The sequence below is a fragment of the Pseudorca crassidens genome, chromosome 11 (genome assembly GCF_039906515.1).
Source record: "Pseudorca crassidens isolate mPseCra1 chromosome 11, mPseCra1.hap1, whole genome shotgun sequence".
NCBI classification, from domain to species: Eukaryota; Metazoa; Chordata; class Mammalia; order Artiodactyla; family Delphinidae; genus Pseudorca; species Pseudorca crassidens.
Window position 1 is genome coordinate 80,772,690 of NC_090306.1, and position 16,312 is coordinate 80,789,001.

The 16,312-nt window shown below is 38.7% G+C and overlaps 1 protein-coding gene across 2 annotated transcripts in view; it reads right to left on the reverse strand.

Annotated features, from left to right (window-relative positions):
• FGD6 (FYVE, RhoGEF and PH domain containing 6) overlaps window positions 1–16,312 on the reverse strand; it is a 109,896-nt gene that overhangs the window by 6,886 nt on the left and 86,698 nt on the right. For both annotated transcript variants that reach the window (XM_067697569.1, XM_067697568.1), the window contains exons 10-18: window positions 15,254–15,312; window positions 15,099–15,170; window positions 14,314–14,382; window positions 13,694–13,777; window positions 12,794–12,873; window positions 6,786–6,888; window positions 6,155–6,301; window positions 5,218–5,320; window positions 3,361–3,488 (exon numbers count right to left, since the gene is read on the reverse strand). In XM_067697569.1, coding sequence (XP_067553670.1) covers window positions 3,361–3,488; window positions 5,218–5,320; window positions 6,155–6,301; window positions 6,786–6,888; window positions 12,794–12,873; window positions 13,694–13,777; window positions 14,314–14,382; window positions 15,099–15,170; window positions 15,254–15,312 — 845 coding nt within the window. The remainder of the gene's footprint in view (window positions 1–3,360; window positions 3,489–5,217; window positions 5,321–6,154; window positions 6,302–6,785; window positions 6,889–12,793; window positions 12,874–13,693; window positions 13,778–14,313; window positions 14,383–15,098; window positions 15,171–15,253; window positions 15,313–16,312) is intronic.

The following is a 16,312-nucleotide window of genomic DNA, read 5'->3' on the forward strand; positions in this document are numbered from 1 at the left end:
TGGGGAGGCCCACGTGGCAAGGAGCTAAGGGCAGCCCCTAGGAGCAGGGTAGATCTTTCCCTAGTCAGCCTCCAGATGAGAACTCAACGCTGGCCAACACCTTGACTGTCGCCCTAAAGAGATCCCATCTAAGCTCCTGAGATAATAAATGTGTGTTGTTTTAAGCCACTACATTTGTGGTAATTTGGTACAAAGCAGTAGAAGACTAATAGAGATGCGGTCTATGAATTTTAAAGTATATCTTTAATCATGTAGTAATTGTATTAATTTCTTATACATTTCATAAAAAGGATGATATATTATTTAGTGGAAATTTTATTTATTTATTTATTGGCCACACCGGGTGGCATGTGGCATCTTAGTTCCCTGACCAGGGATCGAACCCGTGCCCCCTGCATTGGGAGCGTGGAGTCTTAACCACTGGACTGCCAGAGAAGTCCCAAGTGGAAAATTTATATCTAATGTTAAATTAGAAATATCTCTCAAGTAAATTTGTATACAGAAATAACATCCCTGTATAAGACTACTAAGTAATTAAAAAAAAAAAAACTAAAATGTTTACATTCAAAGGAGTTTTCTCTTAAAATGTAGTCACATTGGGATACCCACTATGTACTTATGTTAAGTGTTACTATCATTGCCCAAAATATTTTGTACATTACTCTTTTGGAATATTTTACAATTAATTTATTAGCCATAAAAGATTAATCCCAATACTAAATAGTCATACATAGTCCTCTAAATAATCTTTTTAAAAGCAAAGTTGGTGTTAACCAGCTTAATCACCTAATTGATTCACAAAACTTTCCTTCCAATGATTTATTTAAAAAATAAATGGGTTTCCCTGGTGGTGCAGTGGTTAAGAATCCGCCTGCCAATGCAGGGGATACGGTTTTGAGCACTGGTCTGGGAATATCCCACATGCCGCAGAGCAACTAAGCCCGTGTGCCACAACTACTGAGCCTGCGCTCTAGAGCCCACGAGCCACAATTAGTTAGCCCATGAGCCACAACTACTGAAGCCCGCGTGCCTAGAGCCCGTGTTCTGCAACAATAGAAGCCACCGCTATGAGAAGCCCGCGCACCGCACCAAAGAGTAGCCCCCGCTTGCAGCAACTAGAGAAAGCCATGCACAGCAACGAAGAACCAAAGCAGCCAAAAATAAATAAATAAATAAATTTTAAAAAATAAAAAATAAATGAAATCCAACTCAAGAGACGCAGCCCGCCATTACTGAGGGTGCTGAGGCTCTGAATGTATGTAATTCTAAAAAAGAGGAATTTCTAAAAATGTACTGAACATCACTAGAATAAGAACACAACTTCCTAATTCCTCAAAAAGTTAAACACAGAATTACTGTATGATCAAGCAATTTCACTCCTAGGTATATAACCAAGACAAATGGAAACATAAGTCCACATGGAAATCTGCACACAAATGTTTATAGGAGCATTATTCACAATAGCCAAAAGGTGGAAACAACCCAAGTGTCCATCAACCGATGAATGGCTAAGTTGTAGTACATACATAAAAAGGAGTACTATGCAGACATAAAAAGAAACAAAGTGCTGATACATGCTATAACTTAGATGAACCTCAAAAACACTGTGCTAAGTGAAAGAAGCCAGACACAAGGGTCATATATTGTATGACTCCTTTTATATGATAGATCCAGAATAGGCAAATACATAGAGCAGATCCATGGTTGCCAGGGGTTGGAGGGAGGGGGTAGTGGGGACTGATTACTTAGCAGACACAGGGTATTCTTATGAGGTGATGAAAAAGTTTTGAAATTGGAGCAATATGGCAGTTACACATCGCTGTGAATACACCAAATACTACTAAATTGTATATTTTAAAATGGTTAATTATATGTTATGTGAATTTCACCTCAGTTTTTTTAAAAAAAGACAAAAAAACACAGCTTTCTGAGGAGACTACTTTGACTTTTATAGCACTTAACTGGATAAATTTCCCCGTGTGACCACAAAGGAGCAAGGCAATGGCCCTCAAACTTTAGTACACATATATCTGAATCACCAAGAATGCAGGTTAAAGTTTCTGATTCCATACAGTGTGGGTGGGCCCAGGAATCTGCATTTCTATAAGTTCCCAGGCGGTGCTGCTGCCGCTCTGGAGGATGCTTTGAGAACCAGTGGAGCCAAGGGAGAAATGGCTGCAGCCAGGAAGGCCTGTTTGTGTGGCTGGGTGGAAAGATGTACAAAAAAGGATTGGAATTAGGTTGACTCTAGTCTACAGACCATAACGAGTTTTGGTAGCCAGTGCTGTGGAGTTTCAACTAAAGAGGGGAGCACAGATAAGAATTATATTTATAAAATGTGACATCAGCATGGAGAGGTGAAAAATTACAGAGAACTTAACTCGGTTGGTTAAGAACGTTAAGGTTTTTGAATGTACATTTAGATTCAGGAACTGTGTGATGGAAGAAATACAGTTCAGGGGTATTCACTCAGTTGGCTTACCCAGTTCCACATGAAACTTGGCAAATGGAACTGTATGTAAGTCCTATTTTTACTATATCATGAGACTGGCTATAAATCACTTCCTAGTGTTTCAATGGCCATGATGAAATACACTCAACTTTACATGAGAAACATGATCCTGGTCAAATTTTTAGAGCTGTTTGCTCTTCCATGATAGAAGACCTCCACAGCAACCAAGCAAGAGAACAGAATTTAAAACTACTCTCCTGGCCACAAAACTAGCATGGGTAGAACTAATTAACAAAAATCAAAATAGGAGTGACCAGAAAGGCAGGACTGTCTGAATTCTTGACACTGGCTGACTGAACACCTGAATTTGAGGAACTGGGATAGGATATCATTGATGCCTGTGGATTTACTCCAATGGCAGGTCTAACTCTATAGTCTATTATCACTTAAAATTTTTTTCTTTTAAGTTAAAGGAAGAACAACATACTATCAGTGATATCAGCTGTATATAACCAACTAATGCCTATAAAAAACAAGCCATGCAGATGAGTAAATGCTAATAAAATGCCCCAAATATTCTATAGACTTCTTCCCTCACCTCAAAGGAGAAAGGAAGGGGTCTCCTCAAAGTAATTTTAAAAATTCACACATGTCCCAGTTATCTTTCCTTTCTATCATTGCTATAAAATGTTCTCCAAACCTTTCAACAGGCATTTTCTAAATGACTCAGGTCATAAGGGAGATCAAGCAAGATCGTGAGGCCTCAACCACATCCATCACCAGTATTAAAATGCATGTCTTAATAGTGCTGGGAAATGACGTCTTCCTTTATGAAAGAAAAATATTGTATTATAAGTGTATGAATAATTCAGTCTCTATCAGGTTGCAAGTCTAATGGAAACACTTACTTCTTTGAGAGCAGCTGGGATTTTTTTCTGTTTCCTCCCTGATGGAATACTATGTAAGACTGATGATAAGGTGCTTGAAGGAGATTTGTGATTTCCAGGAGATCCAATCTTAGGAGAGTGCTGGTGATCTAAAACAAATCAGGTACACTTATATAACCAATGGTAAGCATTCTGCAATTCAATTTAATCCAAATCAATAAACGTTGTTGCATAAATATCCATGGAAGGATACTTAAGAAACTTATGATACTTCCCCAGGCTGGAAGCTGAGTGGGAGGAAGACTTCCCACTGTCTATGATTTTATACTTTTTTAACTGCAAGCCATATGAACGGATTGACCTTTTGTGCCTTAAGAATTCTGAAACATGTTTATGTACTACCAACTTTAAAAAAAATTGAAAAAATTTCCCTCCTGACTTTAAAAAAAAACCAAACTGACAACATCATTTAGTATCTAGATACATGACCAAATAATATTACAATGAACAAAATGCTAGAAAAGGGACTATAAGACAAGATGAGGAAGTAATTAATTTTCACTGCAGAGGTTCAAGGAAAGCTGGGAAAATGAGAGTTTTGAGTTAGCATTAAGGTATAAGTAGGAGTTTGCCAAGCTAAAAAGCGGAGGAAGAACAGTCCATGAAGACAAGTCAGCATAAGCAAAAGCACACAGATATGAAATTAGTTCATCTATTTGGAGGTGAGGCTGGGAAAAAAATGGCTGGTTCTAAGGACTGTCTTTTAGGCAGTGGGAAATCAAAGAAAGGCCTTTTGGGCTGGGAAGTAACACGAGCAGACTGAATTTAGAAAAATAAATCTGGCAGTAGGAAAGAGGAAGGATTTGCAGCAGAAAAACCTGTTAGGAAATTAGGACAGTAGTCCACATGAAAGATAATGAAGGCTTTGTTAAGGCTGAGGTGGATAAAGAGTTCAAGAGCAAGACAGGTTTTTCAAACATAAATTTGACAAGATTTACTGACCAAATGGGTGTGTGTGATGAGGGAGGAGTATTCAAAAATGAATTTTGAATGTTTGAGCCTATATTATATACCCGGAGAACAAAGGGAGGAACATAAGGGTGGCAAAAGATTAGGTGGACGTGTCTTTTTGGAAAATGTATACAGATAATAACAAACAATTCCTCTATAAATATATGGATTCTGAAATGGCATATCATCTAGTTATTCATTTAGATATTCTCATTGATGATGAAAAGCTATTCTTCATCAACATGAAGGATAATCTTTAAAAAATTTAGATCCTTTAAGTTTCAGGATCTCGTCCCAAAATATAGACCTGAACTGCATTCCCCTTAACTGTAGGGATGGATACTTACAAATAACGAACAGGCAGATTTGATTTATCATTTTGTAGTTGGCGAAAAGCCGCACATTTAGATGTAAAATAAAACCTCACTACATCAGTCCAAGTGATTAGAATAAGGCTAACGAAGTGCCACCTAGTATGTTTCCATAGAGAATTACTTTACTAATACAATAAAAATGATTTGTAATGAGCACACAGTTGTGAAACTAGAAACTTGAAAATTATTTGGAAGTTAAAGTTCCCCTGTAACTACTCCAAGCATTTTATCCTGTGATTACATTTCTACAATCAGGATCCTCAGCAAAACCGTTTTCAGAGTAAAAATAAGTTTCAGTCCAACCTTTCTTGGAATTACCACAAAATATGAGTTAAGAAAGCTTCACTAAGTTAAGAAAACAAGATACTTAATATTTTGAGAGAAGTATCACCAATCATATTGCTAATGTGCCTAAGATGATTCTTTCAGAAGGTTGTCTGAAAGTATTTGGGGAATAATGGAATTTTCAATTAAATCTTTACTTATATATTACCTAATTTCTGCAGTTCTTGGAAACAATGTTCACATACTCTTGCTGGTTGATTTTTCAGGTAATCTAATCCATATTTATTGGATGAACAAGCTTGGCATACAATCTGAAAACACATTGGAATTATTTCATTTAGAATACCCTTTGTATCTAAACCATCAGTTATGTTACAATTTATAGTTCTGTCTAGTTTTCAAAACCTTTTCATAGTCACTGAGTCTGAATAAAAATTCAGTGGAGCTCAGGCTTGCAGGGAACTCACACACAATACCACACTTGAAGAGGCCACAGATTATTACTGAGTGCTTACTACCGATAATAATATACTAAAGGAGTTAACATGTGCAAAATGTTTAGAACAGTGCCCGGTGCGTAGGAATTCCTGTGTTAGCTGTATTTATCATCTTCGTCATCATCGTCATTGTCATCGTCACTGCTGCAACTATGAACACCTCTGCTGTGCCTCTTCCCAGTGTCTGGCCCAGATTAAATGCTGTCTAAATAAGACCCATTAAATCTTTATAGTAACTCTCTGATGTCATTGTTACAATGCTCATTTTACTAAAAACATCACAAAGACTCAGAAACATCACTAGTGATAACTTCAACACTGAAAGCTTCCTCCTACTAAGAACTTAGTATTTAGATAAATGCAGTTTCAATAATTATCTGTAAATGTGAGCATCTATTTAATTTGAATTTATTAGTTTTTTAAAAAATGAACATGATCTATTATGGACATTCTGAAGTAATCTTGGGCTAGGAAGAGCTAAGTTCCCTAATAAGATTGCCTTGTGCCTAAATATGTAGAGGAGATACCACCTACGATTCAGTGTCTCCCCCGACCCCCAATGGTTTACAAGGAGAAACATGCTTCTTCGTTATGTACAGCTTAGAGCTATTGAAAATCACAAGGGAGGTGAGTGTGATCCTCTCTAACCTTTCCACAGGCCCGACAGTGATGTCGTCTCCAGGTCAGAGTAAATTCACTTGTGCAGATCATACACATCGTAGCTCTGGTATCAGGAATCCAGATGGGAGCCTTGGATCCAAGAGGACTAACTTCGTCTTTATTTTCTGAGTCAGCCTGTGGAAGAACGACTTCTGATTATCTCTATGCACACTGCCTGCTACAGCATCAAGCCTTTTTATTTGGACTGGCAGCTCACAATGCTGATGGTATCATTAAGGATGTGGATGAAATATGAGCTATCATATTTTTCATGTTATTAGGATATTAAGATTAGCTACATTCCAACAATCCTCTAGTGCAAAATTAACTTTAAAAGATGCCTGAGGTAGTGCAATAACAGCCAATTAGTTTCTTCCTTAAACTATACTGTATTTTCTACAATGAGGTTTTATAACTAGAAAAAATATGAATGCACTATATGCTATCATAGACTTGTAGTTAGACATTAACAGAATGAATATTTAGCTCTGAAATTACGCACACACCTCCAATCCTTCTGTGAAACACATGTTGCTTTTCTAAACCCCTGGGAAAAGTTTCTTTAAGGTAAAAACTATTTGAAATGCACTGCAAAAACATAAGAAGGAAAAGACAATACCTCATCAAGACTCCTACTGGGACAGAATGTGATTCTTTTCTTGGCATACTCTTCTATTGACCTGGAAATTGCTTCTAGCCATTCATCCCTTTCTGGGGCAGAACTGTTGGGGGCAAAAGAAAGTTCTATCAACCAGATGTCAGCTTTTATTCTTTGCCTTTTTCTTACGTCTTTTCCTTCTGCCATGGCAACAGATTCCACCACCCTCCAACAATGCTAGTCACAGGCAACAATTCTGAGGTTTACGTGCACAAATAATCAGAGCAGGCATTAGAGAACACACGGCATTTTAGCAAACACAATGCTTTTTTTCTTTCCAAAAATACCGCTTTCTACTGAATGGCTTTTGAAGTCTCCTAAATTTGGAGGCATTTTTGTTTGGTTTAAGGGCTATTCATGCAATTAATAGTTATGATTATTTATATAACCAAGGAGTTTCCTGAGATATAATCCTAGAATTTAAAAATATTCCAAGAAATCAAGTTTCAAATCCAAATTTACAGCACAGAATACTAAATATTTTTAGGTTACTAAATATTCTAGAAAGGGCACTGGAGTAAAGGAAACATATTTTTGGTGTCATAAATAGATGTTGAAGGAGTGGTTAATAAGGGAAATAGCCTTCAGTGGTTGTTAGGGTTCCTCTACCTATTCGGCCCATCACATTTTCTGTTCTTAACCCTCAGTTCATCAGGAGCTATGCGACTCGAATGTAGATGGAAATGGGCGAAATAGGGGGAAAGCCTGCTCAGAAAAACACATTCTTGTTCTGTTTTTGCAACCACACCTCCCTCTGAAAAAAATTCTATGGTAACTCAGAATCATCACTGGTATCGCCCATTTTGTTTTGCATACTCAAGAGGGAGAGGCACATTTTAGGTATTGTGTGTGTGTTTGTAGAGAGACAGAATTTAATAATAAATTTAAATCTCTATCATGATAAAACCCATCATAATAATGGGAATGTGATTGTATAAGAAAATGTGCACTTTCCTTTTTTAAAGAGAAGCATATACTAAAGTAGGTAGGAGTAAAATGACCGGATATTTGCAATTTGTTTTGAAGTACTTTAGAAAACGGAAAGTTTGTGGCAGAATCTTGGTAATTTTTGAGTCTGGGTGACTGAATATGCAGTTTCATTGTATTATTCACTCTAATTTTAAGTATATTTTAACTTTTAAATAATGACTCTAAAATGAAAAATTCCATCACAAAAATGATACAAATAGGCCTATTTTGATGAATCCAGAGCAGGTCAAGGAGCTAACTTTAAAAACCACTCACCTTCCCCACAATAATCATTCTCAGAAATGTATCTTCCTACTAAATGGCTTCAGTGCCTTTTAGAAAATGCACTCATATGGATGTTAAAAGGAAGATATCCAGTTTACAAATAAAATTTTAAAACTAGTATATTTCTCAAAGTTTCATTATATACCAAAACCAAAATAAAATAGAACAGCCCCTCTCTCTCTAAACCAAACAAAACCTGCCTCAGTTACCTCTACTATTCTATCATCGCTGCCCCAACTAGCTGCCGCTGATTTAACATTTACTACGTATCAGCCAACTATGCTGAATGCTTTCTTTGCAAATATCATCACTTCTCATCCTCAGAGGTACCCCATGGAATATACATTGGATCTTACACCCCATTCCCCCAATCCCAACATCACACACCATCACCATTTACAGAAAAGCCATGTGAGGATTTGAACTGTTAGATAATTTGCTTTAGATAACAGGCTCTGTACTAAATGGTGACTTGGTATCAGATCCAAGTGTGGCTAAGGATGGAACCCTTCACCACCATGTCACCTCTGGCCTCTGTTCCTGTTCTCTGAAGGACTACGCTATGAGAACACAGGCTCAGGTTCTAAGTAAACATTCATAAAATATTACTGTCTCCCCTGCCCTCTCTCCCTCCCCAACTTTTCACTGGAAAAAGTAACAGAAAGTCAAGAGGCAGATGGCTAATTTGAGGATTGCCGTGTGATTTTTCTGGAGCCCTGGGAGCACGTGGAATGTGACTCGACTGTGCAAATCATGTCACATATGCTGTTCTTTCATTTAATCATTCCTGGCTCTCTCTTGTGTGGGGTTCTGCCAAAACAATGTTTATCAGCTGATAACACATTTCTCATAGACCACACACACTTGCCTACAGCATCGAGTGGAGACGTTCTAGCTCTGCCTTTGTGACATGGCTAGTAGAAGAATCAGCATCTTCCTCACAGAAAAACACAGTTAAGCCAAGTATTCTTTTCTTTATGGAACGTGGACATTACCAGATAGCAAATTTGCATTAAACAAGTACCATTTCCCCGATGAATGGAAATAATTTCTAAGGGAAAAACTCTCCAACAGAAGAGATTTCTGGTGTGTTAGACCTTGCCACACTATTTACTTCTTGTGTTAACTGTGGGATGCAACTCTGAGGTCCAAAGGCCACATCACTTCAGTTTATTTGAGTAACATTTACTGGGAGCCTTCTATGGGCCAGGTACTACGCCATGAACTGGGCACACAAAGTACACTTCACTTGCAAGGGCTCACATCTAATTGACGTGAGACATAAAGTCAGGTAAAAATGACCGTATGATATAATAAATGTAAGATAGATAAGTAACATAGAAGTAGTTAATTACCTTATTTGGGTAGCAGGGAAGGCCTTGCAGAGGTGATGACTAAGGTGCTATTGGAACAACTACAGGTGTTTGACAGGGAACTCTGTGGTCTCCCTGTGCACCCTCAGCCAGTCTCCTAGCTTTGGTCATCATCTCGAGGCTGATGACTCCTCAGGATATGCCTCTAGTCCAGTCTTCCTTCTGACATCTAGCTCCTGACATCAACTGCCTCCTTGATGACCCCATTTTGATGATTTATAGGCACCACACATTCAATATGCACATCTGAACCTAAATTCCTGATTTTTCTCCTAAAGCTGCACCTTTCCCAGTTTTCCTTATCACAGCAATCCAATACGCTGTACAGGCTGGAGACTCACTCCTTCTGCCTCTCTCTGTCCCATTACTCGTCTCCTTCAGCTCCCCTCCCAAACCATCCTCCACAGAGCAACCAGATATTCTTTTAAAAAATGCCAAAACGATCACATCATTCCCTTGTAGAAACCTTTCAGTGGTTTCCTGTGGCTATTAGGCTAAAGACCAAAATCCACAAGACGGTTCTGCATAATCTTTCTCCCTGGCCCTCCAGGTTTATCTTGGGTCACTCTCCCTCTCATTTGCTATGTTCATGACACACTGGCCTTTTAGTTCTTTGAATACACCATGTCCCTTTCCACCTCAAGGCCTTTGTACACACTGTTCCTAATGGCCAGGAGCCTCCTCCTTTTCTCTCTGCCTAGCTATCCAACACCTACTTATCCTTCTTAACTCAATAGACACAGGACTTTAGGGAAGCTACCCCTAACTGCCCTTTTTCCACCAAATCTAATTTAAGATCCCTTGCTTTACAGCCTCATAGCACCTGGTAGTTTCCCTGTATACTACTTAATCTCCCTGATAATTGACGGTGGTAATACTTGCTAAGTGTATGTCTTTCCTAATGGACGGTAAGCTCAGGGAAGGAAAGGCCCTTTTCATTGTCCTCTGTATCCTGATGCCTAGCAAAATGCCTGGCCCAGGGTAGACGCTCCATATTACTTCTTGAACAAAGGAATGAATTCTAGGTGGAGGCAGCCACCTGTGCAAGGAAGAAGGATGTGAAGCAGGCTGGCATGCATGGAGAATCATTAGCAGATCCATGCTGATGGAACATGCCATGCTTTGGTGGGGTTGGTGACACGGAGAGTGAATGGAGATCAGGCTGGTGAGGCAGATAGGAGCAAGATCACAAGAGGCCTCCATCCCTTTTTTACCTGTTACACAGTACCTCAGTGTGGTTGGGGGAATTCAGAAGGAGAGCCTGGCATATGGGTGGCATTTAGTATGTGTTTGTTCCCTTTCTTGCATGCCACCTTAACCCTCCTGTGGAAATTTACTTTTCTTTTATCAACAACTTTCCAGTTTTATCATTCTCCTGCATACCCCACATTCACTCCATCCTGATTGGCTCTACCTGATTGAACCATTTCTTACAGCTATAGCCCAGACATCACCATCTACAACCTCCTACCTGGTCTTCCAACTTCTACTCTAGTCTCTGGTGGTCTACTTCTACAAGGCAGACAGTGTGTGCTTTTAAAAATAAAAATGAGGTCACACCAATTCTTAGCTTAAAACCTTTGGATGGTTTCCCATCATACTTAAAAATCCAATGATCTTACTAAGGTCTAGGAGGCCCATCTGAAAAAACACTCGACATCCAGATATTTACCTGATAGGCAACCAAAGAAAGAAAGATCAACCATCATTTCCTGAATTGTTTAATTTTTAATAAACAGAATTTTGTTTTTATAAAAGCCTATTTTAGTTAGAAAACTTAAGTGCAACTGAAAACTTAACTTCCCTATAGGCATGTCCTCTTCATATATCTGAAAATAACTCTTGATTTTAAGAACCAGGCTTAAGTATTTGCCAGGAGCCTGATGTACAGGGACTCGATGTTCTTTGCACTTTTGTTCAAACTCAAGAAAGAAAGAAAAGGGTATAGTTCCAGGTGATCAAGCATTTACTTTTTTTTTTGGACGTATGGGATCCTCATTCCATGACCAGGGATCAAACCCATGCCCCCTACAGTGGAAGTGCGAAGTCCTAACCACTGGGCCGCCAGGGAATTCCCCTACTTTCACTTTCTAAATACTGATCTGGAGGATGCTTCAGGTGCCCCCTCCCTTGACGGAACTCTGCTTGCTTTCGCTGGTAGCTGGGAAGCACTTGACAAACCCTGAATACAGGAATTTGTCTTCTCCTGTCATCCTGAGATTTGGTGTCGGGCAGCAGTGGCCATTCCATTTCAGAAGAGTGACATGACCCAGGGAGATGCTCTTGCGGTCTGATTTGAGAAGTTAGCACATTTGGTCTGAGTCCTTGACATCCACAGACATAGGCAATATCAGAATGGTTAAAAGCATGAATTTTAGTGTCAGATTCAAATTTCAGCTCCACTGCTCTGCTACTTAACAACTGGTTGGCTTTTTTCACCATAAAATGGGTATAATAGTAGTAACTTACCTTAAAAGGTTATTGTGAAGATTTGATGAATTAATACACAGAAAGTGCTTAGGATAGTAGTCCCTGGCACAAAGTAAGCGCTACATCAATGTTTGCTCTATTTTTATTATGTCAAAGGTGAGATCTGAGAGCCGCCCAGACTTGTTATGCAGATTCAGCAATGGAGCAAGCTGTCGCTGTTGGCGGCTCTCCCTTCACCAGTCAAATCCTCCCACACATGCACTTCTACCACTCAGCCAAAACTGAATAATATGCGTGTGTGAGTCACACAGCCCCAGGTTTCCTCAGTACTTGATTTACATTATGGTAATATATTTTGACTTACACATATGTCACTGTAGGTTCTGATTTGAGGCAATGTGGTATGTCATAATAACAACAGATTTAAAAGCAGAAAGTTTCTACCTGTATCCTGACTTTGCCATCTATGCATCCTTAAGAAAGCAACTCAATTTTTCTGTAACTTAGTCTTCCTCCTTTTTATGACACCTACCTCAGTAGATTTGTTATGACCTCTGAATGCTACACGAAAACTTCCTAGTAAACTATAAAGCAATAGATGTTTTTAAAAACATTACGTATCACTGTAAAATGACTTGAAATAACCACTTTAAAAAAATGATCAGCAAAGCACTTTTCGTCATTATTATTCCATTCAGAGGAACATTTTAGTCTTTGTACTTCTAGCACACTATTGCATCAGCTTTTAGACATCCCACCTACATGGTAAATCAAGAGTAAACTGCATGGTATTAGGAGAGAAAAGAAAGGAAAAAAAATAAGGTTACTTGTTAACCTAAGTGTGAAAACTGCTGGAAAATGTTTGACTCTGCAATACCGACAAATGTTCACCTATACATTTTTAAAATTTACCTGGCTGAGAGTATGAAGGAACGTTCTACACTTTCAATCTTTAGTTCATTCTGATATGCCTCTTGGGTGGGTTTTCTGACCTGGAAGAAAACAAAATGATTAAGCAGACTCATCCAATTGAAAACCTCACTGCTGAAGCATAGCTAAAATTGCCCAATGCCCCCACCGCTGACAGCCACCCCCAGCCTTTATATCCAGCTTGATCTACCATCACTCTCCCTCATCTGCTCTGTGCTCCAGATGAATTTAAATACCCACATACATGAAGGCCCAACTTCCCCACCGTCAGGGCTTTGCTCACACTATTCCCTGTACCTAGAATGCCTTTCCCTACATCTCAGCGAGGCCAAATGTGACCAATTCTGTAAGGCTCTTGGCTCTTCCTCCAAAAAGACTTCCTCAAGTCTCCCTCTTCCTAACTACCACCAATCCCTCTACCATGTCCCACCAAAAGCTGCACGTTCTTTATTTTCTGAGCTCCCACAAACTTTAACTGTGCCTTTATAGTGATATGTATTACTATCTATTTTATAGGTATTGATATGCAGCGTATTAGCTTCCCAACTAGTTGCTAAACTCCTGGAGGGATTGGAGTAGAGGTGGAGACAAAAGAATCATGCTTCAATTCATCTTTATATTTTTCACTAAACCGATAACACATTTTGTTTATAGTAGTTTTCAGTATAGTAGTTCTCAATATCTTATGACTCAATTAATGTATGAGGGAACAAGTAACTACAAAAATGAATAAATGAACAGTAACACATGGTGAGAGAAGAGATAGGGATATGAGAAGATGATTATCTTAGGGCTTTTTCTCTAAATACATTTGGGTAAAAAAATATCTTCTGCAAAAAAAAAAATATATATATATATGTATCTTCTAACAGATGCACAGACCTTCATTCCTGCCAACGAGAGCATGTTGTTCAGTTTGTACATCCCGGACTGCACCGGTGTTGTATACAACAGAGCATCATTAAACTGAAAGTAGAAACATTTCATAGGACAAAGTAAAGCAACAAATTTCAGCTACAAAGATATTGGCAAGATACAGGAATAAAGGAACAATATTACCTCTTTGTTTAAAACTCTGAATATAATACTTATATTCTGCTTATAAAACCAGAACCACCTAGAATGTTCTATTAGAATATTACTAGAAGGCAACTTCTAGAAAATGTGCTTTCTTTCCAAGTTCTGTAACAGATTTAACGTTTTCTGAATTCTAAATCCCACCTAAGGTATTATAATCTGCCAAAACAAATCACTGATTGAATCAATTTTTCCAAATCAGAGATGAAATAAACTAAATTCAAAAAGGAAGCGAATTTCTAGTTATGTATCATACAAGACTTTGTTTCCTATACTTGACATGCAAACAAGCAATCCAGCCAGTCAAAGATCCTACTAAAACTGCTGTCTGAATGTGCCAATCTTATCTGTCCTGAACAACCGTCTCCTTTCATTAAGCAATTATCCCTGCCTCGGGCTCAACAGAAACACACGTGGCCACTTACCAGGAAAAACATTCGGGGCTGCATGACTTTCCGAGATAGCTTCATCAGAATTCCTTCTTTGAGAAAAACCTGATTCATCCAAACAAACATCCATTTAGTACCCTCCCAACACAACTACAATATACATATACATGTAATTTCCTTTTCGACCTTCGTTCCCCAGAATTATTTTGTGTGGAGGCTGGGCAGACATAGTTTCCTTGTTACTTTTTACAGCCATGGCTTCTTTTTAAACCCTGTAAGTCATTTAGGAATTGGATAAGCCAGCAGAGTTTCATAACTCCAATACTGAGCCCAGGGGTACCATATGGTTTGAAATGTAATTGACTGAGTGTGTACTTGATCTTGAGGCATAGCCAACATCCTGACAATTGCACTTTGTAATTTCCCTGAATTCATTCCCTCAGTCACTTTTGTGCTCTATGAAGAATATCAAAATACCAATTTTCTCCCTCCCCTCATAATCTTCTCTTACATTAAAGATTTTAATTGAAATTGTCTTTAAAGCTGTGTGAGGTCAGCTAGTATTACACAATAAAATGATCCTATTTGATCAGATACTCTGTGGGGTCCCTTGCCGTTCTCCTAATTGAATTGGACTTCGTGTCACAATGACTTAAATCATGAATGTTTTGAAAGGATAGAATGAACTTAGTTGATCCAGATTGGGTCACTGAAGAGTAACAAGAACAAATAACCTATTTTCATAACTCAAATGAAAATAGCTACAAACGGTGCCTAAATCCATTGTATTAAGTTTGCAAAATGCAGTCTAAAACACTTACCCGTCCAGGCTGAACTATTTCATGGTGTCCATTTAAGCTGTACTGAATTTGCATAAGTTTCTGAAAGTTGTCCTACAGAAAGAGAATGCACAGCATATGAAGGCACGGGCTCCCAGGTTCAACAGTACAGCAGCCGTTGAAATGAAGATACTTACTCCTTGCTTCATGGTGTCATTGGCGTGGTTGGCTACCTCTATAACAACGGCAAGGGCATCTAAAATATGTAGGAACAGAAGGGGCATTCAATCACTATCATTACCAATGAATTGCAACACTGAGCAACTCCAGACAACAAGACGGCTAGTTCACAGCCACGGACCACTGCAGGAGATCAGTTAACTGTGAGTGGGCAGAAATATAGGCGATGCGGTTCGATGAGAACAAAACCAAGGAAAAACAGTACTTATGAAACAATGAGCCAAAGAAAGACTCTAAAGATACATTACAGACCATGTGTATCAATAGTATGAACATCAGGGTTGTTTTGTGCTGAGACTTGATTATTCTGTTGAAGTTTACAAGGATGAATAGGATTTTACCTGGAAGCTGAGGACCATTCCAGGATAAACTGCCTTGGGAGAGAAGGATCCTGGGATAGGAAACCAGAATTATGAGGACCAGCTATTTAAGAGGGTCAGGGCTTAGCTGCCTTCTCTTAGTCTGATCCCAAGAGGGAAGAAATGCCACAAGGAAGCATACTAGACCTTAGGAAATTACATACATTATTTTGTGAGTTGGGTTATTTAGCTTCACCTGTGTTTTATTCTTTTTATTAACCTCTTGCCTTTATTACATGTTTTTGAATGCTTCAGTCTTGTCATCTTCATAACTAGATATAAAGGAAAAAGTCTGTACTTTGTCTCCTTTTGGGCTACAGTTGTTCTCAATTCAAGACAATAGTGTTCCCCTAGGGACACTTGGACATGTATAAGATAATTTTCAGTTGTCACAATGACTGGGAAGGTCCACTGGCCTTTAATGGGTAGGAGCCAGGGATGTTAAACATCCTGCAATACTAATTAGAAATCCACACAAAGACGGTTATCTGGTATGACAGAAGCCCTACGATTGAGAAAAACTGGTAAGAGTGTTAAAGAAGGAAGCATGCCCTTCTGAGGCTGGTGTGGCAATGACAGTAATCGTCACTAAAAGGACTATTAAAAAAAAAAAATCAATTTCCAGAAAGGGTTTGAGGTGTTTTGGTCCAGCTACTA